At 35.3% G+C, this 24,938-nt stretch overlaps 1 protein-coding gene across 3 annotated transcripts in view; it reads left to right on the plus strand.

Moving 5' to 3' along the window:
- REDIC1 (regulator of DNA class I crossover intermediates 1) overlaps positions 1-24,938 on the plus strand; it is a 117,923-nt gene that overhangs the window by 46,898 nt on the left and 46,087 nt on the right. For 2 of the 3 annotated variants that reach the window (XR_015721667.1, XM_045776515.2), the window contains exons 6-9: positions 3,680-3,795; positions 16,072-16,595; positions 16,841-16,910; positions 17,982-18,042. Coding sequence is in view for 2 of the 3 variants with exons in the window: in XM_045776515.2 (XP_045632471.1) it covers positions 3,680-3,795; positions 16,072-16,595; positions 16,841-16,910; positions 17,982-18,042 (771 nt within the window). In the remaining variant the exon portion in view is untranslated. Of the gene's footprint in view, positions 1-919; positions 1,106-3,679; positions 3,796-16,071; positions 16,596-16,840; positions 16,911-17,981; positions 18,043-24,938 lie in introns of those variants that run through there. The other variant, XM_045776519.2, reaches the window with a different exon arrangement.

The following is a 24,938-nucleotide window of genomic DNA, read 5'->3' on the forward strand; positions in this document are numbered from 1 at the left end:
ATTCTGGTAATGTAGATTAGGCCTGTGTGTACATAACATTATTCATTTGGGGATTCCTGCTTTGGGTTCATGTGATCATTGAGAAATTCATCTCTTCTAGCATAGTGACCGTATATATAATTTTATATGAAATTGTGATTTTCACCATTTACACTGATTCCAAGATTATTTTTCTTTCAATGTATCATAGATGATTTTTTTACTAAATAAAATTTTAACAATTGGAAAATATATAGATTGTGATTAAACCTTGAAATTTTAAGATCCAATGCTATATTATTATATATTTTTAAAAAGATTTATTTATTTATTTGAGAGAGAAAGAAAGAAAGAGATAGCACAGGGGCCTGGGAGGGGCAGAGGGAGAGGGACTCTTAACCAGACTCTGTGATGAGTGTGGAGCCTAACACAGGGCTCAGTCTTACAATACTGAGATCATGACCTGAGCCGAAAACAAGGGTCAGATACTTAACTGACTGTGCCGCCCAGGCGCCTCGGGTCCAACACTATATTATTAATTATCCTTTCTTTGCTTTGAATTGCCAAAATTAAACTGCATCAGGGAATGACAATGATACTAACATCTCTTGGAAATCTTTTTACCTGAATTGTGGATCAGTGAAACTCAGATTTCTTGTCATTTGGAGATGGTATGAAGCTTGGAGGTTGAGGGGACCAGTAGTGAGAAAGGCAGATAGAAAGGAGCTCTTCAGAGAAAGTCAGATAGAAAAGAAGCTCTTCAGTATGATTTTACTTGATAACCTCTCTTGTCTTAATAAGTCCTGTGGATTACTGATGACTTGCTTTTCCTTGGAACTTTTTCTGCAGTCTGTGACCTTTTTCACTCCTATTTTGACTTTCCTCTTCTCAAGTTTATAAATTTTAGCAGATCAAATGGTTGTATCTTCTTTTCCTCTAGTTGTCACAAGTCATGGACTCATATAGAGTGTTTAAACCTCAGTTCAACAGAATAGAAAATTACACTTTTTCTCAACCATCTTTTTCAGCAGAATTATCTTCTAATAAGAATATTACAAAACACAGTTTCATTCTCAGAATAGCACCTAGTTCTCAGAAAGTTTTATGTGAAAAACAGAATGAGCAGGTACATTTGAATCACTAGTCTTAGGATTTTATATCATTGTATTTTTATGATATGCTCTTTTTTTCTGTTCCTATGGATTTAAAAACATTGTGAATTGCTATAGATATAGTCAAATTAGGGTATCAGTTAAGTATAATAATTCCTGTGGTCAAAATTTAATTGTCTGCTCTGTAGAAGATTATGAATCCAAAAAATGCACTCTTCTTTAAAAATCTTTGAAATCATCATCCTTTTATAAAATTACTGGTGGTAAAATTGAAAATAGTTGAGTGTGTTTATATAATAGTTGATGATTATAATCACAGTAAATAACCAGTTGTTGATGTCGTGGTTGCCCAATAGTCATGATATGGAAAGGGCCCTGTGAATTGCAGTATAAAATCTCAGTGATGTCACAGTAGTCTGTTAAAGAATGAGTTGTGATGGTTTGATTCTTTTTATGATTTGACAGATGACAACTGGTTATATGCACTTGAATTAAAACTATACAAATGTGTTTATATGGATAGAGATGTGTAGTGCTAAAATATTGTTTAGTCGTTGTATTCTCTAAAGTTAAAAATCTAAAAACATCCAGATTTTAAAGTTCTGAAATATATCTGCAATAAACTATAAAAAGTAGTCAATTTATCAGATTATATAGAGTTTAAAAAATAAATAATAAAATTATGATTGTTATACTAGTGTATAATGGTAGTGGGAAAAATGGTTATATAAACATGATGTCTTGTTAATGGGAATATTCAGTTTTGAATTTCTCCCTTTTTAGCATGCATTGGTTTTATGCCATAATTATGTATTTGTCATTTATAAACAAATTTATAATTTATAAATTTCTAATTTTATAAGTTATACATGGTACATTATATATAATGATATTGATTCAATTTTATGAAAGTATTAAAGTATGTTTTCTGTTTTTCAGAGAAGAGAAAATAAAGTATTATAATCCAGTAATAGATGTTAGCCTTATTAATTTAAGGACCCGTTAACTTTGGAATGATACAATGAAAAGCATTTAGTTTTTCAGTTTGTATTTTATAAGACTAAAATTTGCACCTAGATAGTTTATAGGATAGGGAATGTAACTCTCTGTAATCTTACTTAAATAATCTCCTACTTTTAGGCTGCAGGTTAGTGATTATCTTCAGAGGGGTAAATAGTGTTTTGTTTTGTTTTTTTAAAGATTTTATTTATTTATTTTGTCAGAGAGAGAGAGAGCATGTGAGCGAGCACAAGCAGGGGGAGCAGTAAGCAGAGGGAGAAGCAGCCTCCCTGCTAAGCAGGGAGCCCAGTGCGGGACTTGATCCTAGAATCCCGGGATCATGACCTGAGCCGAAGGCAGATGCTTTACCGACTGAGCCACCCAGGAGTCCCAGCCAGTAATGTTATACTTAATATACAGAAGAGAAAACTAAAGAAGAGAGGCTGATGTTCCTGTCCAAAGTGTAGTGGCACTTTGTGAAGTATTAGAAAAGTGTTTAATTGCTTATTTGGAGGGATTTCAAGAAAAGTAAGAATTAAACAAAACTATAAAATACAAAGGAAAATAAATTGAAACAACAGTTTAGAAGAAAAAGTGGCCTGGGGCTCACTGAACCCTAGAGAAGTAGAATTGAGCCAACATTAAGTATTCTCTTCTTTTTAGTTTGTGTGTTTCTCACTTCATGGGATGACTTTGTCTTTGCACCTCTATCACTGTTTCTCTGAGGCTGAGATAAGAGATGTATTACCAGACTTTATTTCTAGCTCTCCCTGACTTTGGACACCCCCCCCCCATTTTTTCCTAAGACTTTCAGTATCTCTTTTTGTCTTCTTTTCTTTTTTTCCAACTTTGTGTCATTGATTGTTTTTGGACTTCTCATTTCTGTGTTTCATGGCTAATAAAGTATACTACAGATATAAATTATTATTGCTGGATAGATTAGTGTTGGGTCCCTATAATATCTTACATTTATGTGGTAACTTCCACATTAACAAATGGATTACCTAAACTGTTTTCCACAAGTCTTTCCATACGTTCCTCATTTTGCACTCAATGATATTGATATTCAGAAAGATTAAAGGAGCAATCTAAAATTACTCAGTAAATGGATAAAACTGAGGTAAATATAGCTGTTTTTGGGGGAAAAATTATTTTCTTTCAGAGATCATTTGCTCAGGATCCTGGTGTCCTGGGTATTATATACACACACACATATATATATTAATTGTTTATAATAATATTTATAATATATTAATTATAATTAATATATTTTCAATTTTATTTAATTATATTTATAAAATATTAATTATAGTTAATAACATATATTTTAACCTCTGAGGAAATGGTTAGCTCATCATAGTATCAATTCTGTTATTTTAACAATCATTTAAATACTGGTATTGCTTTTCACTGTTAGCACAATATTAGTTTTGTTTTCAATAAGGACACAGTTACTTTCTTTTGAACTAGAAAATTAATTTTCTTTGCATATAGATATCCACTTACATCTACATTTTATGGTAAGTAATTTAAATTGTATACATGTATGTACATTTACCATTTTGGCAGGTTCTTCTTTCTTTTTTCAGCTCAGTAAAGGTAATTATTCTAATTCCTTGGTTTCCAAATTAAATGAAAATCAAGATGCTCTCAGTCCACCACATAAAACAGCACAATTTGGGTCATTATTCGAAAGATTAGGCAGGTAAGCAAATATCTTCGAAGATTTTATTTATTTATTTATTTATTTGTGAGTGAGTGAGTGAGAGAGAGAGAGATGGAGCAGCAGGCAGAGGGAGAAGTAGGCTCCCTGCTGAACAAGGAGCTCCATACAGTACTTGGTCCCAGGACCTTGGGATCATGACCTGAGCTGAAGGCAGACGCTTAACTGACTGAGCCACCCGACATCCCAAGCAAAGACTTTTGAAGGAAATAAAGAAATGACAGCATTCTTTCTTTGAGTTATTAATTCAATTTTAATGAACAAATATTTTTTTAGAAATATAGACAAACCTAAGTAATACTTATAGGAAAAAAATACTAGAAGTTAAATGTAGCATTTAATTAAAATAGTTTTAAGTAATTATTTTCTAATGTGCACATCTACCTTTCATTTATTTAAAAAGCGCAGGTGCTTTGCATTTGTTTTATAATCTCCATGAATTACTAGTTCTTTTTCTGTATCATAAACATATTTTATTTTTCTTATTTATGGTAGTCGATTAGTGCCCCTTTTTATTTTCTAGTTGTTTGTATATAAATCCTGGTTCATTGTTTTAAAATCCATTAAACTTGTAAAACCAGTATGAATCACTCCTAGTAATCAGGATGAGAAACCTTGACTCTGTAATCCTATCCCAGACTTCATCATTTTGGTAAATGACACTACTATTCACTCAGTAGCTGACACCAAAATAAAAGTTCTTGATTGCTTCCTTTCCTTCAACTCCCAATATCCATTTCACCAACAAAGTTTTGACAATTCTGTGTTCTAGTAAGTTTTAAAGTTACCTACTCACATTTCCACCTCTATAGGTTCCATCCCAGTCTAAGCCACTACTGCCTCTTGCCTGGAGAATTGTAATAATCAAATAATGGTTCATTTTGTTTTAAACTCTTTTCCTGAGATCCGTTTTTTTTTTTTTTTTACAGCTCTATTAATGTATAATCGGCTTGCAACAAACTGAATTTATCTAAAATGTGCACTTTGATAAGTTTTGACCTGTGTCAAATATAATGAACATATTCATCATCACCAGTAGTTTCTTTGGGCATCTTTGTAGTCTCTTCCTCTGGCCATTTTACATCCCTTACTCTCATCCCAAGGCAACTGCTGATCCGCTTTCTGTCACTGTTGATTAGTCTGTATTTTCTAGAGTTTTACTTGAGTGTGACATCATATAGTTATGTTCTCTGCAGAAATGGGGAGACAATAGTCAAAGTGTACAGACTTCCAGTTTTAAGACAAATAAGTTTTGGAGATCTAATATACAACATAGTGACTGTAATTAATACTACTACTTTACATACTTGAAATTTGTTAATACAGTATCTCTTAAGTAGACTTACCACAGTAAGTCTAGTAAGTTAGTTCCCAATAGTAATCATCATTCTGACTCCTGTCACCATACATGAATTAAGCCTGTCTTGGAACTTCATATAAAAGGAATTATACAGTGGTCTTCTTTTGGTATGGAGATTCATCCATGCTGTTGCTTGCTATTCCATGTATCAGTACTTAATTCTTTTTCATTTCTGTGTGTTGTTCCACTGTATGAATATTACATAATATTTTATGTTTTGTTGAAGTATAGTTGATATACAGTATTTCATTAGTTGCAGGTGTACATATGTTCTGTTCTTAATGGACATCTGGGATAGTTCAAATTTGGGACTGTTATGAACAAAGCTGCTGTGACATTAAAAAAAAATTAATAGGAGAAACACTTCATGATCGTGGATTGGAGGAATCACTAATTTTAAGGTGGAAATTTTCCCCAAATTTCTGCCATTTTCTAGCTCCTGGCAGTTCTACTCCTTGCTTCTTGGAATGTCACCTTTTAGAGTCCACATATAGGTGAGATCATGTGGCATTCGTCTTTCTGTGTCTGCTTATTTCATTTAGCATAATGTCATCTATGTTCATCCATATTGGCACAAATGGCATAATTTCTTTTTTTTATGGCTGAACAATATTCCATTGTATTTCATCTTCTTTAACTTCTCTTAGTGTAATGTATTGTGCTTTCAGTTAATAAACCTTGTGCTGCTTTGGCTGAATTTATTCCTAAATATTTTTTTCTTTTTATGCTGGCGTGAATGGTATTTATTATTTTCTTAATTTCTTTTTTGGATTGTGCGTTCCTAAAATATAGGAATATAATTAATTTTTTAATATTGATCTTGTCTTCTGTGACCTTGCTGAACTCATTATGAGTACTACTAGTGGTTTTATGGATTCTTTAGGCTTTTTACCATACTGGATTATGTTGTCCATAAATACAGGTATTTATACCTCTCTTTTTCAGTCAGGATGCGTTTTACTTCTCTTACTACAGTGACTAGAACCTCTAGCACAGTGTTGAATAATAAGCAGGCAGGCAAGAGTGGGCATGCTTGCATTGTTCCCAGTCTTAAAGGAAAAGCATTTCACTCTTATGTTAGCAGTAGGTTTTTTGTAGGTGTCCTTTATCAGGTTTAGGAAATTCCCTTCTATTCCTAGTTCATTGAAAGTTTTTATCATGGATTTTGTCAGATGTTCTTTCTGTGTCCCTTGAGATTATCATGTAGTTCTTTCAACCCTTTATTCTATTAATATATCGTGTATTACCTTATTTTCAAATGTTAAACTGCCTTGGGTTCCTGGGATAAAAGCTGCTTGGTCATGGTATATAATCCTCTTCATATATTGTAGGATTTGGTTTGTTACTATTTTGTTGATGATTTTTATGTCTGTATTCATGAAAATTGGTATGAATTTTTTTTTTCTTGTAGTGTCTTTGGTGCCAAAGTAATACTAACCTTACAGAATAAGTTGGAAAATGTGTCCTCCTCTATTTTGGTATGGAAGAATTTGTGGAGAATTGATATGATTTTTTCTTTAAGTGTTTTTGCATCTGGGCTTTTCTTCCCAGGACAACTTTTAACTACTAATTTTTCTTATGTCTGTTCAGATTTTCTAATTTCTTGAGTCAGTTGTAGTAATGTATGTTTTTCTAGAAATTTATCCATTTCATATAAGTTGTGTGAAGCATAAACTTGTTTATAGTATTTCCTTGAAAATCTTTAAATTTCCGTTAAAGTCAGTAATGATGTCCCTTCTTTATTTTTTTAAGACTTTATTTATTTGTCAGAGAAAGAAGCAGGGGAGCAGCAGGCAGAGGGAGAAGCAGGCTCTCTGCTGAGTAGGGAGCCTGATGCAGGACTCCATCCCAGGATTCTGGGATCATGACCTGAGCCAAAGGCAGAGGGTCAACTGACAGAGCCACCTAGGTATCCCTGATGTCCCTTCTTTAATTCCAGATCTGTGTCTTTGCTCCTTTTTTCTTGGTCAGTATAGCTAAAGATTTGCTAATTTCATTGATACTTTTAAAGAACTAAGTTTTTGGATTTCATCAGTTTTCTCTATTATTTTATTTTCCTGTTTTCCATTCCTTCTGAATTTCCTCTTGTGATTGAGTTCCAGTTTGAAAGCACCGTGGTCTGAATATATGCAGGGGATAATCTCAGTCTTTTGGTATCAGTTGAGACCTGATTTGTGACCCAATATGTGATCTATTCTGGAGAAAGTTTCATGTGCATTTGAGAAGAATGGGTATTCTCTTGTTTTGGGATCAAGTGTTCTGTATATATCTGTGAAGTCCATCTGGTCCAGTGTGTCATAAAGCCCTTGTTTCTCTGTTGGTCTTCTGCTGTCCATTGTTTTGAGTGAGGTGTTGAAATCTTCTACTATTAATGTATTATTATCAATATGTTTCTTTACTTTGGTTATTAATTGGTTTATATAATTGGCTGCTCCCATGTTGGGGGCATAAATATTTACAATTGTTAGATATTCTTGTTGGATAGACAAGAAGTATGATATAGTGTCACTCTTCATCCCTTTTACAGTCTTTGGTTTAAAATCTAATTTGTCTGATATGAGGATTGCTACTCAATCTTTCTTTTGTGGTCCATTAGTGTGGTAAATTGTTTTCTACCCCCTCACTTTCAGTCTAGAGGTGTCTTTAGGTCTAAAATGAGTCTCTTGTAGAAAGCATATGATGGTTCTTCCTTTTTTATCCAATCTGATACCCTGTGTCTTTTCGTTGGAGCTTTTAGCCCATTTACATTCAGAGTAACTATTGAAAGATATGAATTTGGTGCCATTGTGTTGCCTGTAAAGTCCCTATTTCTGTAGATTATCTGTTTCTTTCTCGTCTGTATTACTCTTGGGGTCTCTCTTCATTTACAGTATCCCCCTTAATATTTCTTGTGGGACTGACTTGGTGGTCACATACTCTTTCAGTGTCTCTCTGTCCTGGAAGCTCTTTATCTCTCCTTCCATTCTGAATGATAGTCTTGCTGGAGAAAGTATTCCTGGCTGCATGTTCTTCTCATTTAGTACCCTGAATATATCTTGCCAGCCCTTTCAGGCCTGCCAGGTTTCTGTGGGAAGGTCTGATGTTATTTCCTCCATATGTAAGGAATGTCCTCTTCCTAGCTATTCTCAGGATAGCTTTTTTTTCCCTCTAGGATTTGCAAGCTTCACTATTATGTGTTGGGGTGTTGATCTATTTTTGTTTATTTTGGGAGGGGTCCTCTCTGCCTCTTGGACATGAATGTTTGTTTCCTTCCCCAGGTTAGGGAAATTCTCAGCCATTATTTGCTCAAATATACCTTTTAGCACTCTCTCTCTCTGTCTCTCTCTCTTTCTGTCTCTCCAACCCCTCTGGGACCCCAGGAATTCTGACATTGGTTTGTTTCAAGGCATCATTAAATTCTCGAAGCCTTTCTTCATGGGCTTTGAGTTGCCTTTCTCTCTTTTGCTCATCTTCTTTCCTTTCCATCAGCCTGTCCTCTAGATCACTTATTCTCTTTCCTGCCTCATTGACCCTAGCTATTAGAGCGTCCAATTTAGATTGCATCTCATTCATAGCATTTTTAAGTTCAGCCTGATTAGATCTCATTTCTGCCCTTAGTGATTCAGTACTGTCACTTATGCTTTTCTCAAGCCTAGCTATTAACTTTATAATTGTTATCCTGAATTCCATCTCTGCTCTCTCACTTATATTCCATATTGATTAGCTCTGCAGCAGAGAACATTGCCTCTGGTTCTTTCTTTTGTTGTGAATTCCTCCTTCTAGTCATTTTGCCCAGAGAAGGATGGGTAAGCGGATGAGCAGAGTCCAAAATATCAACTGCGACCCAAGCAAAATACACCCTAAACAAATCTGAAGTGATCAGAAGCCACAACAGAGCAAACAAAACCAAAATGAAATAAACAAAAAAAGGTGGTTGGGGAAGAGACTCTAATCCCCCAGGGTAGACAAAAGAGGGTGATCCACTTGTTTTTGATTGAACTTTGGTCTGTGTGTTACATCCCAAAATTGCAAAGAAAGCAAAGCGTGTGTGTATGTGTGTGTGTGTGTGTGTGTGTGTGCATGTGTATGTGTGTATATATATATATATATACACACATACACATGCACACACACACACACACAATAAAGTATATAATTATAAATTATAAACATAGAATATAAATATAATTATAAAAATTATAAGTAGTAAATATATATATTTAAAAATAAAGTTGAGTAGAGTGGAAAAAAAAGACAAAAATGAAGCATATATCTATAAAATGTAGATGTAAAAAGAAAAGTTAAAAAGCAACTTAAAACCATAGGTTAGTAAATTAAGTATCTAGTTGAAATGGGAAAAAGGTAAAAAAAAAAAAAAGAAATAGAAAATTTTAGACTGAAAGATAAACGAGTCATAAGGAAATACCTGGAGCTCAATATACTATTTTCTGCTGGAGCTGCAGTTCTCCAGTTTTCTGGAATCCATACAGTTTTAGTTCAGCTGTTCCTCCAGTCCTTCTTCTGTGGGTGGGCCTGTTGCGCTGTTTCTCAGGTGTCTTTGCCTGGGTGGAATTGCACCGCTCCTTGTCGGGGGGTTGGGCTCAACATAAGCTGGTTGCCTGTGTGGCTTTTGTTCCCTGGAGGCTTTCCGCCCTCTTCAGAGGGTCAGAGCAAAAATGGCCGTGTTGGATCTCTGGCCCAGAGGTGCAAGATCCCGATCGCCCCTCTTCAGTAAACCCTGGGTCAAGTATTCTCTACTTCTGTGTGTGCCAAACTCCACAGACTCCTGTGGTATGTACGCACTGTGGTCCTCCTGAGGGGAGTCCCAGGGAACCGTCAGTGCCAGTGCTCTTTGTGTATTTGGGACTGTAAGTGCTTGTGAGATCATGCGTGCCCCCTGCTCCGCTGCTCCCGGGTCATGGCTGAATGTTGCCCTACTGTCCTTTCCATGGCCCTGAGAGCTTTTGCCTAGTTGTGGGTGCAGCCATTTCACCCCTCCCAGGGGATGGTAAACGGCCCACATGTACCAGTCCTCTTCAGGGTGCTCAGGCAAAGGGTGGTCTCCCCACGGGCCGGGCTTGCGGTTTATGATGACTGGAGCTGAGAGTCCCTCCTGGGCTCTCTGACCATAACCAGTTTCCTCGTTCCCCTGCTTGGGCACTCTACTGGTTCAGGCACCCCGGTTCATTCTGTGTCTCTTGGGATCCTGAGACCACAATGACCCACCTAGAATTCTGCCCTTTTCATCCCCCAAGCCACTTTAAGAAAGGGTTGTGTCTCACTGGAGCAGATTTCTGAGGGTTCTGATTTTGCACTCTGGTGTTATATAACTTTCCAGTAGCCAGCTTATGGAGGCTCCCACCTTCTTCCATTTATCTTCCAATACTTCCCTGCAGATTCATGACTTTGCACATCGTACCTTGCAAAAAACAGTCGCTTTTCTGCTTCTAGAGTTCCAGATATATTTTCTTATATATCAGGCTGATTTCTTGAGTGTTCATAATGGTTTGATAGGTATCCAGGTGAATTTGAGGGACCAGATGAAATGAGGTCCCTACTCTTCTGCCTCCCCTTCTCATTCTTTTTTAATAGTAGTATTCAATTACATAGACACACACGCACCCCTCCCGCATCTTCTTTATCCATTTATTTATCATTTATGGACACTTAGGTTGTTTCCATATCTTGACTATTATAAATAATGCTTCAGTGAACATTGGAGTGCATATATCTTTTTACTTTTTTCCCCCTGATCATTCTGATAAAGAGACTAACCAATTTTATCTTCTCCAGAATAATCTTTTAGTTTCACATATTTATCTTCTATTTTTTATTTCATTGAATTCTGCTCTTCAATTCCTTTTGCCTGTACTTTTGGATTTAATTTAGTTTTTTTCTATTGTCTTAGGGTGAAAGCTGAGGTCATTGATTTGAAGTCATTTTTCTTTTCTAATAGAGGTATTTTCACACTTTAAATTGTCCATTAACTGCTCCTATTGCTATATCCTACAAATTTTGATGTTTTAATTTTCATTCAGTTGAAAGTCTTCCTAATTTTTCTTTTGATTTCTTTTTCAATCCATGAGTTATTTAGAAATTTGTTGTTTGCTTTCTAGAAATCCTAAGGCATTCCTGTACCTTTCTAAATTAATACCATTGTGGATAGGAAACATCCTTTGTATGATTTGAATCCTTTCAAATTTATCGAGACTTGTATTACTGTCAAGAGTATGGTTTACATTTAATGTGACAGTTTATATGGTTGGGTTTAAGTCTATTCGCTTGGTTTTTTTAAATTTTTTAACGATATTTATTTGAGAAGAGAGAGAGAGAGCATGCACGAGCATGCGGAAGGGGCAGAGGGAGAGGGAGAAGCAGAATCTATGCTGAGCAGGGAGCCCGATGCAGAACTCGATCCCAGGACCCTGGGATCATGACCTGAGCCAAAGGCAGACGCTTAACCGACTGAGCCACCTGGGTGCCCCTAAGTCTGTTCTCTTGTTTTTTATTTGTCCCATATGTTTCCTTTTCGTCTTTATCTGCCTTTATTTTGTTTGAGTGTTTTTTATGACTTAATTTACCCCTTTTGTTGGCTTATTAACTTATATCTGATTTTTTTTCCAGTGGTTGCTTTAGCTTATAGTATATATTTTATCACAGTTTATCTTCAAGTTATACAACTTCACATATAGTATAATAACATAATAGTCCGCTTTCTTTTCTCCATTCTGGCCTCTGTATATTCATATATCTTATTTATATATATATGTTGTAGATCCAGTAATACATTATTGCTCTTTTTAAAGAGAGCTATAAGAAAACATATTTTTTATATTTAAGCACAAATTTACCACTTTTGGTAAATGGTCTTGATGATTTTGTGTAGATCTAGATTTTCATCTGGTGACATTTTCCTTCAATTCTAAACACTTTAACATTTCTTCTAATATGGGTCTGCTAGTGATTAATCCTTTTTATCTTTTGTATACCTGTCTTTACTCTTTTTGAAAGATGTCTTTTGACTTGCATTGTTTCTAACTAGAAATTTGCTGTCATTTTTATCTTAATGTCTGTATATACAATATATAATTTTTCTGTTGGACTCTCTGTCATGCACTTTCTAACATGGATTTTTATCCGTTAATTAGGATGTTCATTTTCTTTCCATTTCTTGTGTTTTGGCTGTGTCGAGCTTCTTAAATCTGTGGACCTACTGTTTTTATCAAATTTGGAAACAGTTCAGCCATTAATTTTTAACACATTTTTTCTGATTTCTTTTTCCTCTTTGGGGACATTAAATTAAATGTCATTACATTAAATTAGTCCACTTGAAGTTGTGTCCCGGTTTACTGATGCTTTGTTTATATATTTTCAGTGTTTTTTCTTTCTGTGTGTTTCATGTTATATAGATTATTTTATCTTCAAAATCACTAGTGTATCTTCTTTGATGGTCTCATCTACTCATAAATCCTGTTCAGTATGTTTTTCATCTCTGTAAGTTTGATTGAACTTTTCTTTATATCTTCCATGCATTTATTTCAACATGCTGTCTTTCCTCTGTCTTCTTGAATATATGGATATAGGCATGATAACTTTTCTTAACGCCTTTGTCTACGAATACTGTCATTTGTGTCATTTCTTGGTCTGTTTCTAATAAATGATTTTTCTTCTCATTATGGCCTGTACTTTCTGCTTCTCTGTATTCCTGGTAATTTTGTTTGGATTCTATAAATTCTGAATTTCATATTTTTGGTGTCTGGAGATTTTTGTATTCCTATAAATCACCCTAAGCTTTGTTCTAGATACAGTAGTTATTTGGAAATACTATGATGTTTTTGAAGTTTGGTTTAAACTTTGTTAAGCAGGACCAGATATGCCTTTAGTCTGTGGTTAATTTTGTGCCCTGCTGAGGCAATACCCTTCTGAGTACTCTGTGATTCCCTTTGAATTATGAGGTTTTCCACTCTGGCTGATGGGAACACCAAATTTTCCCATCTGTATGTGAATTCCTGGACTTGTTCCATCTTATCCTATTAGATATTTTATTCTCCTCCCCATCCGCAGCCTTGGGTATTATTTCTTCATATGCATGTGCTGATTAGTACTTAGCTGAAGATTTGAGAACTCTCCGTAGATCTCCAGAGTGCTCTCTCTTTGAAGGACTCTCCTAATGATACTCTGCCTTGTGAACTCTATCCTCTGTATTCTTTCTGAACCCCCAGCTCTGTTTTCTCAACAAGGGGAATCTGTGAGCTCTTACGGGGTTGTCCCTTTGTATTCTGTGGCTTGTATACTTTCTGCAGGCAGTAAGCTAGGAGTAGTCATAGGGTTCATCTCATTTGCTTCCTTTCTCTCTCAAGAATCATTATCCTGTTCTACCTGATGGTCCATGTATGAAAACTTTTATCTCATATATTTTGTCCAGTTTTTTAACTGTGCCAGTCAGGAGGGTAAGTCGGGTGTCTCTTGCTTCATGTTGGCTAGTTGGAAGTTTTGAAACTTATGTTCACCTAGCAGTCAAACTGATATTTTTCAAGGCAAAAAGCAAGCCAGTTTTACTTTTGTATTTAGAAACTTTCAGTGTTTCTTATTGTTCTTTTAAAAAATAAAGCTCTATTCGTATGACCAAGTAATTCCACTACTGGGTATCTGAAGAAAATTAAAACACTAATTCAAAAAGATGTGTGCACCCCTATGTTTATTGCAGCATTATTTACAATGGCTAAATTATAGAAGCAACCCAAGTGTCCCATCCATAGTGGATAAAGAAGATGTATATATACACAATGGAATATTACTCAGCCATGAAAAAGAATGAAATCTTGCCATTTGCAACAATATGAATGGATCTAGATAGTATAATGCAAAGTGAAACAAGTCAGTCAGAGAAAGACAAATACCATATGATTTCACTTTTGTGGAATTTAAAAACAGATGAACAAAGAAAAAAGAGACAAAAAATCAGACTTAAATTTAGAGAACGAACTGGTGGTTACCAGAGGGGAGGTGGGTGCAGGGGGTGAGTGAACTAGGTGAAGGGGATTAAGAGTACACTTATCATGATGAGCACTGAGTAATGCATAGAAGTATTGAATCATTATATTGTATACCTGAAATTAATATAATACTGTATATTAATTATGCTTGAATTAAAAATACTAAGTTCTGTATAATCTGGGCCCTTTTAAGACTTACGTCATAGGTTTTCCTTCACTGATTCTATTCAATCTTTCTTTTCTTTTTTTTTTTTTTGTAAGATTTTATTTATTTATTTGAGAGAGAGAGTAAAAGGGAGCACAAGCTGGGGGAGGGGCAGACGGAGAAGCAGACTCCTCCCTGAGCAGAGAGCCCAACTTGGGGCTCCATCCCAGGACTCTGGAACCATGACGTGAGCTGGAGGCAGACACTTAACCGACTGAGCCACCCAGGCACCCCTGTTCTTTTTGTTCCTCAAATGTGTGGCAGATTTTGCATTTGTGCATATTATTCTATTCCCTTGGAGTATGCTTACTCCTTTCTTCACACGTTTAACCATTCTGTGTCTTTCATTTACTTATCCCTTCCTTACTAGGGACTTTTCTGACCACACTCTCTGAGATAGGACTTCTAACACAAGTTATTCCATCATATGATCTTGTAGCACCTATAAAGGCACAGTAATTATCTTTTTTATTTGTTTATTTCTGTATTTCTTTTATCCTTTCTACTTGTTAATGGTTAATTATTTGTTATTTTCCTTAACTAGAATATAAGCTGTATTGTCTCCCTACCACATAATAGGCATATATTAAATATCTGTTTAATATACATAGATAAGTCTTTCTTTACATTTAAAAAAAATTTAGAGTAATGAAAATTTCTCTGGTGTTAGTGTTGTATATTATTGCATACTATAGGTTATGCCTTTTGATATAATATAATAGCGTTATGTAGTCCAAAACACCAAAGAGACCTATGTTGATTAACAGTTCAGGATCGTGATCTGTGAACATTCCTGGGTAAAACATCTCTCTCTCCTTAATAGCAGATTGAATTCTTTTATTTCTCTGTCCACAACACATTACGGTATAGTGTCTGGAACACAACAGGTGTACCTGCTTGTTAGGTATTTAATAAATAACTTAAAAAATAAAATTGGATATCAGTCAGAGTTTTAGTGGCCTATATTTCTTCTCTCAATTTCTTTGGTACCTCCAGTCTCTGGAACAACCCAACCCCAAGTAAATTTGTTGATAGTCAGTGACAAAAAAAATTGAAATATCTTGATATCTAATTATTTCCTACAATAGCTTTGATTTGATACAAGTTGGACATAAAGTAGAATTATGTTTTCTGCATTAAAAAGGAACTTAAAAATTATCTAGTCTAACATTTTTATCTAATCTGTCTTATATATCTTGGCTTTATTACTTACATATGCATTTGTATCTACATTTTTCTGTTGTGGGAACTTCAGAGTTGTTAGGTTGAGAAAAATCTGTTATAATATTCTCATGACTATATGATTTTATGTTTTAACAGGATAATTTTCCTCTGCACCATCTTTAAATATCTTTTTCTGGTTAAATGATGCAGCAGCTATACACAGTAATTGTCTAGGTTATTCACTAGATCTTATTATAGAAGACAAGACAAACTGAAGGTTTTTGTTTTGTTAATATAACAGTACATTGAACCCATGCTAATTTTTCATGTTGAAATCCTGAACTAAGTGTAGCTTGTTTTTATACTAAGGTATGAGAAGAGTACATTAGACAAATTTGGACCCAAAGTAATATTGTATATTTAAATTAAAAAAATTAAAACATAGTCTAGGTAAATATTAGTGGCTATTCAGTATGTTATCTAAGAATTTAATTGTCTCGAAATGAAAATGCTGTATGTTTTTCTTGCTAAATATGTTTTTATTTATCTCAAAGTCCAGGCAATAGGAATTTCCTTACTGGAAGACCTGTTGTAGTTATGGGTGAAGAATGTGGAAGCATGGATGAGCAAAGACAGTCAGACTTCATTACTGAAAAACAGTCAGTACAACATGTTTGGGGAGAAAATAGAAGAGTTTCAAATTTTCTTGAAGATGTGAACCAACCAGAAGCCAGCCTTATATCAGAGACTTGTAACTCTTTTATTAGTGAAAATGTCAATTTTTTAAACATTGATCAACAGAGGATAAAGAAAAACTTTGACAAGTGTGGTTATGACAGTATGGGAGATATTTGTGCAATCACAAGTTCTGATAAAAATGATTCAACTGATAGATGCATTAGAAGTATTTTTACATATCCAGAGTTGACTCATAGTAATTCTACTTTTAATAAAACAATTTATCCAGAAAAGTGTCAGCCAAACAAGAGGTATCAAAAAGAGTACCACAATAACGAAAGAAATACCCTTAGTACATCTTTTGAAAAGGATTGTCATGCAGCCAGCTCTGAAAAAAAAGGTGAGTGTTACACATGGAAAACATAATCTATTGGGAATTTTTGTTTTCAGTTTGTGTGTGTGTGTGTGTGTGTGTGTGTGCATATGCGCGCGCATGGAAGAATAGGAAATTAAAAATAGAATGACATTCTATTATATGACTTTTCGAATCAGTAATTTTCTTCTATGTGGGTTGTAAGCTTCAAATTAAAAAACAAATAGTCTCTGTTAAGGTTTTGAGTTCAACGAATACTTTTATTATTAAAGGAAAATTTGAAAGTGATTACCAAGAGAAGACACCACAGAATGGAAGCCAGACATATCCAGTGAATCATATGTAAGTTTTTAGGTAAATCTGGGGAATACAAATTAGGATCTAATATAATGCATGTTGAACGTTTGAACTGATGAAAAGTGAATAGGCATATTGCTCTCTAGGGGTGGGTAGACCACCCTCTAGGAAGGCTTCTCAGCTGTCAGAATCTTGGTAATATCACCTCATTTGAGAGTATGGTGCTCATATTTGCTATTGCAAAAATATCTGGAAGCTGAGTATTAATTAGGTTTGAGAAAACTAACTTATGTGTTCAAGAAACTTACATACTTACCAGAATGTCAGTTTATTAATTTACAGTAAGAAATAGAAGAGTCACATGTATAGGAATGCTTACTTGCATGGTAAGCGTATTTTCTAACTTTTGGCTCAGCTTTCCATGGGAAGGTTGCTTGGTTAGTACAGAATCAGAACAAGAGTTTGATAGAATTCAACTGTAATGGCATAAGCATATTAACATTTTATGGGACTGTTACTATAGGGAATTAAACAAAATTTCTGGTTTTGGAATAGCCCAAACTTTCTTGGTAGTAATTGTGATTTAGTCAGATCTTGGTAACTGAAAATCATGAACTAGAATATATTTTAATTTTGAAAGTACTTTCTCATGGAAATATTTAAAATATCTATTTATAAAAAGAGTGTATAGATGCTATTTTAATGGGATTGGCACAACAAATTAATTAAAATATAGATTCACAACTTATTTAATAAAATCAATAAATTAGCTGCTTTATTGTCAAAACCCCAAATATTCAGAAACTTGTGAATGAAAAACAGAATGGTAGGTCTTGAATTTTAAAATGTACTTTATGAAAGTGATTTAGAACATGGTTCCCAGCCTGACTGCATGTCCACATCACTTGAGGGGATGACTTTTTAAAATTAAAAATACCAAGTTTGATCCACACATAATGAATACTCTCTTTAGGTTGGAGCTTATGAATATTTGTTTTTCAAAAAACTTCCCTTATAATTCTGATCTGAAGCCAACTTTGGAAACCAAAATTTAGAATAATAATTTTCAGCAGGAAATAAAGCACACTTTAAAAGCATCTTATTTATGATCCTTAGGGGTAATATCTCTTTGGAAGTATTGCATTTGAAGCAACCATGGGACTTTGGACTTGGTGAGGTAAAGTACATCTTCCATTGTCTTTCCAATTAAGTCAGTTGTTATTATGCCATATTTTAGTATTGGCAGTTTACTTTGACTTAAATTTAGCTTTTATCAAAAAAAAATTTTTTCTGAGTACTTTCTTTTGTTATATTTTTTTATTCTGGGGAAATTATAGCTTGGATTTAGAAATAAAATTAACACCTTTCAGAATGCTTTAAGACAAACCAATTAGATGTTTTAAAAATTGTTTTTATAAGTCCTATAAAATTTTTTCCAAAATGAAAACACTTAGGTTTCAGTGTGCTATGGTCAACATAGTTATATGTTTAAGAATACTGAAAGAACTATAAACATTGGTTATGTAAGTTGTAACTGCTGCTCATTATAAGGGTGTGTGATTGTTACAACAGTCCAGGCTTTGTGCTAGAAGCTTTATGTACTTCATTTCTACTGTGTAAGAGCCTGATTCTGTAAGCTCTTCAGTGCAAAGGAGACTCCAGTTCAGAGAGATTAAATAACTTGTTCAAGGTAATACACTCAAACCAGGATTTAGACTCTTACTATTTTTTTAAAATTTGATTATTTTAAAATTTATTTTAAAGAGAGAGCGAGCGAGCAGGCGGGAGGGGCAGAGGTAGAGGGACAAGCAGACTCCTCACTGAGCAGGAAGCCGGGTGCAGGGCTTGATCCCAAGACCCTGAGCTGAAATCAAGAGTCCAACGCTCAACTGACTGAGCCACGCAGGCACCCCTTGAGACTCTTATTTGACTCTATATTTTCTACTATACTGTTTTCTCTTTTTATCTTCAATAAATACTCATCGAATGCATATTATGAATTCATTTAATAGAATTTATTGAGTGTCTTTTATATGCTAGACACTGTGGCTACAGTGGTGAAAAAACAAAGTTTTTGTTCTTCTGATGCTTACATTCTATCACGCACGTGACGATGAAAGGTACAGAGAAGAAAGGACATGGAACTTACCTTTAGGAAGCTATATAGTCAAGTAGCTAGACCGAAACAAACAAAAAACCTAATGCATTTAGATACAATTGCCCCAGCTGGGGTTTTTACAGAAGGCAGTTGGAATTTAGTAAAAGATACTTATAAGTTTTCTTTTAGGAGTTTTATGGTTTCAGTTCTCAGTTTTGGGTCTTTAATCCATTTTGAGTTCATTTTTATATATGGTGTAGGAAAAATGGTCTGGTTTTATTCTTTGGCATGTAGCTGTCTAGTTTTCCAATATAATTTATTGGAAAGACTCTTCCCCATTCTATATTCTTACCTCCTTTGTTGTAGATTAATTGACCATATAGATGTGGGTTTATTTCTGGGCTCTCTATCCTGTTCCATTGATCTATGTGTCTGTTTTTTGTGCCAGTACCATACTGTTTTGATTACTATAGCTTTGTAGTATATCTTGAAATCTGGGATAGTGATACCTTCAGTTTTGTTCTTCTCAGCCTTAGCAACATATTTATGGCTATGTTTCCTCAGACAAGGGAAACAAAAGCAGTAGTGAACTAAATTACGCCCAAATAAAAGGCTTTTGCACAGCAAAGGAAACCACCAACAAAATAAAAAGGCAACCTACTTAGTGGGAGAAAATATTTACAAATTATATATATCTAATAAGGAGTTAATGTCCAAAATATATAAAGAACTGATACACCTCAGCACCAGGAAAGCAAACGATCTGATTAAAAAATGAGCAGAGGACCCGAATGAACCTTTTTCCAAAGAAGACAAACAGAAGGCCAACAAACACATGACAAAATGCTCAACATCAATAGTCATCAGGGAAATGCAAATCACAACCACAATGAGATATTACTTCATACCAATCAGAATGGCCAGTATTCAAAAGACAAAAAGTAACAAGTGTTGGCGAGGATGTGGAGAATTAATTTTAATTTTTTATATTGAAAATATACTCCCTAAAAATATTTTTTATGAGCTATATGTGCAAAACTTCTGGTATTCTGCCCTAAAGCCTCAACTGCAAGAAATTTAAAAGTTGCCAATGAGAGTTCCTGCTCTTCAGTTTTTAGCTGTTGAAAGATTAACTTGAATTACAAACTTACATTCTTTGATTTACTCAATACTTGGGTTCTTCTGGTACCTAAGATCGACTTTTTACTGCTTTGTAGAGAATTCAGTTTCATAAAATACATAACAAATTCATCCAAATACCCAATCATTTAGCTGTCTGTTTGGTTTACTTATACATTCTGTCATGTACTCTGAGCAAAATACAACCGAATTTGAAAAGGCTGCTGTTTATAATTTAAGACAGGGACCTCTAAATGACTCCTTTTTGGTATGCTTCAGGCACCAACATGTTGGTAGGAATGTAAATTGGTGCAACCTCTGTGGAAAGCAGTATTGAAGTTCCTTAAAAAAGCAAAAATAGAAATACTTTACAATCCAGTAATTCCATTGCTGGGTATTTGCCCAAAGAAAACAAATATGGGGCACCTGGGTGGCTTAGTCAGTTAAGTGGCTGCCTTTGGCTGAGGTCATGATCCCGGGGTCCTGGGATCAAGTCCCACATTGGGCTCCTTGCTCAGTGGGGAGCCTGCTTCTCCCTCTGCTTCTGCCCCCTGTTTGTGCTCTCTCTCTTGCTTACTCTATCAAATAAATAAATAAAATCTAAAAACAAAAAAGTCTTAAAAACAGAAATACTAATTTGAAAAGATATATGCACCCCAATGTTTGCTGCAGCATTACATACAGTGGCCAAGATATGGAAGCAACCCAAGTGTCCATCAATAGACGAATGAATAAGAAATTGTGGTATGTATATATATATGTGTGTGTGTGTGTGTGTGTACACACACACACACAGAGTAGAATGTTACTCAGCCATAAAAAAAGAATGAGATCTTGCCTTTTGTGACAACATGGATGGACCTAGAGTGTATTATGCTAAGTGAGATGAATGAATAAAGAAAAAAAAGCAAGACTTTTAAATACAGAGAACAAACTAGTGGTTGCCAGAAGGGAGGTTGGGGGGGGGATGGGGAAAATAGGTGAAGAGGATTATAAAATAAATAAGATATAAAATAAGTCACAGAAATGGAAAGTACAGCATAGGAAATATAGTCAGTAATATTGTAATAATGTATGATGACAGATGGTAGCTATAGTTATAGTGAGCATCGGGTAATGTACAGAATTCTCAAATCAGTATGTTGTTCACCTGAAGCTAATACCACCTTTTATGTCAGTTATACTTCAATAATAAGTAATAAAAAGACAGTTCTAAGTTTCATGGGTAGTCAGAGGAAGATGTGATAGAGGAGAAAATTTTTTTTTTTTTTTTAAATTTTTGAGTCAGGCAACTCACTTTTTTTTTTTTTTTTAATTTGACCGAGATAGAGACAGCCAGCAAGAGAGGGAACACAAGCAGGGGGAGTGGGAGAGGAAGAAGCAGGCTCATAGCAGAAGAGCCTGATGTGGGCCTCGATCCCATGACGCTGGGATCACGCCCTGAGCCGGAGGCAGACGCTTAACCGCTGTGCCACCCAGGCGCCCCTGAGGAGAAAACTTTTGATCTGGGTGTCAGTAAGTTTACCAAGTGGACAAACTGCCTTCATCCTATGAAGAGGGAGCAATATAGATAGAAACTAAGAGACGAAGGAATATAGCTTGTTTTAGAAACTCTAAGTAAATGTGTTTCATTCTACTTACTATTATTGCTACACTACTGTAGCATAAATTATAAGGGGTGGAGGGATGGCAAGAAATATTTCTGGATGTTATAAAGGACCAGGTCATAAAAGACCTTGTATGACATATAAACAGTATAATTTTCTATCATCAAACAGCCATTAAAAAAATTTTAGCAGAGGAATTGATAACATCACAGTATTAAAAAGTTGAGGAGTGGCAGTGAGGATGGAAACAGGGAAGAGCTATAACAAAGATTTAAATCTAGATTTGATAGAAATTGATGATTAGTTAAGTGAGAAGGAAAAAATTAAAGACCTGTATTTATGATTTGAGTTAAATGGGTAGTTGATGGGATGATGCCATTCACCAAGATTGAAAACATGAGAAATGGCTGCAGAAAAGGTTAACTTTCCACCAAATTTTATGTAACCTCTTTTACAGATAGACCTGTTACTGTAAAGGGCTTCCCAGCCAACGAGCCCTTTTCCTATCTTCCATCCATCTAAATTTGGCCACGTGGCTAGGTCTCAGTAATCGAATGTTATCAGAAGTGATGTGCATTATTTTCATGCACTACAAAAAGTGGGGATTTCCTTCTCTGTGTTATCCTTATTGTGAGGGCTAGATGGTAGTGAAGCCCTAAGGAATGTTTGCAGCCACAAGATGGGAGGGACTGAGTCTCTAAATCACTAGATGGAGGAAAATTACCTACTGAGTAGGAAAACTCGTTTTAGATTATTACATGAGGGGCGCCTGGGTGGCTTAGTCGTTCAGCGGCTGCCTTCAGCTCAGGGCTTGATCCTGGCGTTCTGGGATTGAGCCCCACATCAGGCTCCTCTGCTGGGAGCCTGCATCTTCCTCTCCCGCTCGCCCTGCTTGTGTTCCCTCTCTCGCTGGCTGTCTCTCTCTGTCAAATAAATAAATAAAAGCTTAAAAAAAAAAAGATTATTACATGAGAAAGAAATAATTGTGTTTAAACGTTAAACATTTTGTGATTTATTTTTAATACCTAGCATTACTCTAATTCAGAGGGAGAGATTTCTAAGAGAATATCAGTTAAATTTTGACCTGTCGAGGTTGATTGAGGTCTTCTGAAAAATCTGTGATATCCGTGAAAATGTGTCATAGCCATTTATATATACAGAGCTTGAGGTCAGAAGAGGCTTTTAGTTCGTATTCAGTGAGTAGGTGGTAATTTAATACATTTGTGTGTACATATGTGCTTTCCAAGAGAAAATGTATAGAACAAGAGTAAAGAGTCCTGTGAAGCCACAACATTTAAAGTTGGAGGACACACAGTAGAAGAGAAGCCAGAAAAAGAGACAGAATGAATTGTTAGACAGGTTTGAGGAATTCTACCAGAAGAATGTTAGAAAAGAAAAACAGATTTTTTTTTAAAGATTTTATTTATTTATTTGACACAGAGAGAGACAGCAAGAGAGGGAACACAAGCAGGGGGAGTGGGAGAGGAAGAAGCAGGCTCCCAGCAGAGGAGCCTGATGTGGGGCTCAATCCCGGAACGCTGGGATCACGCCCTGAGCCTAAAGCAGATGCTTAACGACTGCACCACTCAGGCGCCCCGAAAAATAGATTTTCAAGGAGGGGAATATGGTCAGTAATATCAGATGCTGTCCTGTTACTCCTAGAACTTCTATTTTCCCAAAAAAGAATAATATAGCTATATTCCCTCAAAGAAGGAATTGTCAGCAGGTTAGAATACTTAAAAAAAAACCAACTCTATTTAACTACATTTATGGCAGCTTAAATGTGGCTAGAGCAAGTCAGAAAAGAAAAAAGCCCATTGGTGGAGCCCGACGGGAATCCAGTGCTATGAGGAGTTCTTTCAGTAGACCAGGCATGGAATTTTTTTTTTTTTAAGATTTTATTTATTTATTTGACAGAGATAGAGACAGCCAGCGAGAGAGGGGAACACAAGCAGGGGGAGTGGGAGAGGAAGAAGCAGGCTCCCAGCAGAAGAGCCTGATGTGGGGCTCGATCCCAGAATGCCGGGATCACGCCCTGAGCCGAAGGCAGACGCCCAACCGCTGTGCCACCCAGGCGTCCCCAGGCATGGAATTTTTAATTTGTGATGTATAGACATATGTATAGGAATATATACCTATTCCAAAGGTACAGTGGCTAAAATCTTAAATTCTGCAAGAGCAACCAAGGCAGGAGTCAAAACAGCAAAGGAAGAAGAGGTAAGAACAGAAGAAAGGCAGTGTTTTGCCTGCCCACTGCCTGGGTAAAATCAGAACAGATAGTTCCTCCTGAGGCAGAATTAATGAAGAAACAGAAGCACAGAGAAAAAACAAACAAAAATCCATCTTGGATGGCAGATAGTAGGGAATGGAAAGTGTAGGGGTGGTCCAAGATCCTTTTGTTGGATGTGGAAGGGAATATGAAAGAACAAGGTCTTGGAGGAGTATAATATTTTTATTAAGATTTAATTACATATAACAATTTATTACTTCCAGGTGTACAACATAATGATTTGATATATGTATAAACTGTGAAATAATCACCAGAATGGGTCTAGTTAACATCCATTACCATACCACACTTAAAAACCTGTTTTTTTTCTTGTGATCTTTTAAGATCTACTCTCTTAGCAAGTTTCAAATATGTAATAGTTTTACTAATTATAGTCACTATGCTGTACATTACATCCCCAGGACTTATTTATTTTATAACTGGAAGTTTGTATTTTTTGGCAGCCTTCATCCCTTTTGCCTATACCCCACTTCTGGAAACCACCAGTCTGTTCTCTGAATCTATGAGTTTGTATTCAATTTAATATTTTTTTTTTAGATTGCACATGTGAGATCATATGGTATTTGTTTTTCTTTGTCTAACTTATTTCACTTAGCATAATACCCTCAAGTTCCATTCATGTTGTTGCAAATGGCAGGATTTCCTTCTTTAATATAGCTGATTAATATTCCATTGCATATGTATACCACATCTTCTTTACATTTTTCCATCTATGGACACTTAGTTCATTTCCATGTCTTAGCTATTGTAAATAATGGCAGTGAACAAGGCAGTGGGGATAATCACTTCGAGTTACTGTCTTCATTTCCTTTGCGAAAATTACTAGAATTGGAGTTGCTGGATCATATGGTAGTTCCATTTTTAATTTTTCAGGATACTCTGTACTGTTTTCCATAATGGCTGACCAATTTACATTACCTCCAGCAGTACACAGGGTTCCTTTTTTTCCACGTCCTTGC

The sequence above is a fragment of the Ursus americanus genome, chromosome 25, assembly GCF_024610735.1.
Source record: "Ursus americanus isolate L20-20 chromosome 25, mUrsAme1.1.p, whole genome shotgun sequence".
NCBI lineage: Eukaryota > Metazoa > Chordata > Mammalia > Carnivora > Ursidae > Ursus > Ursus americanus.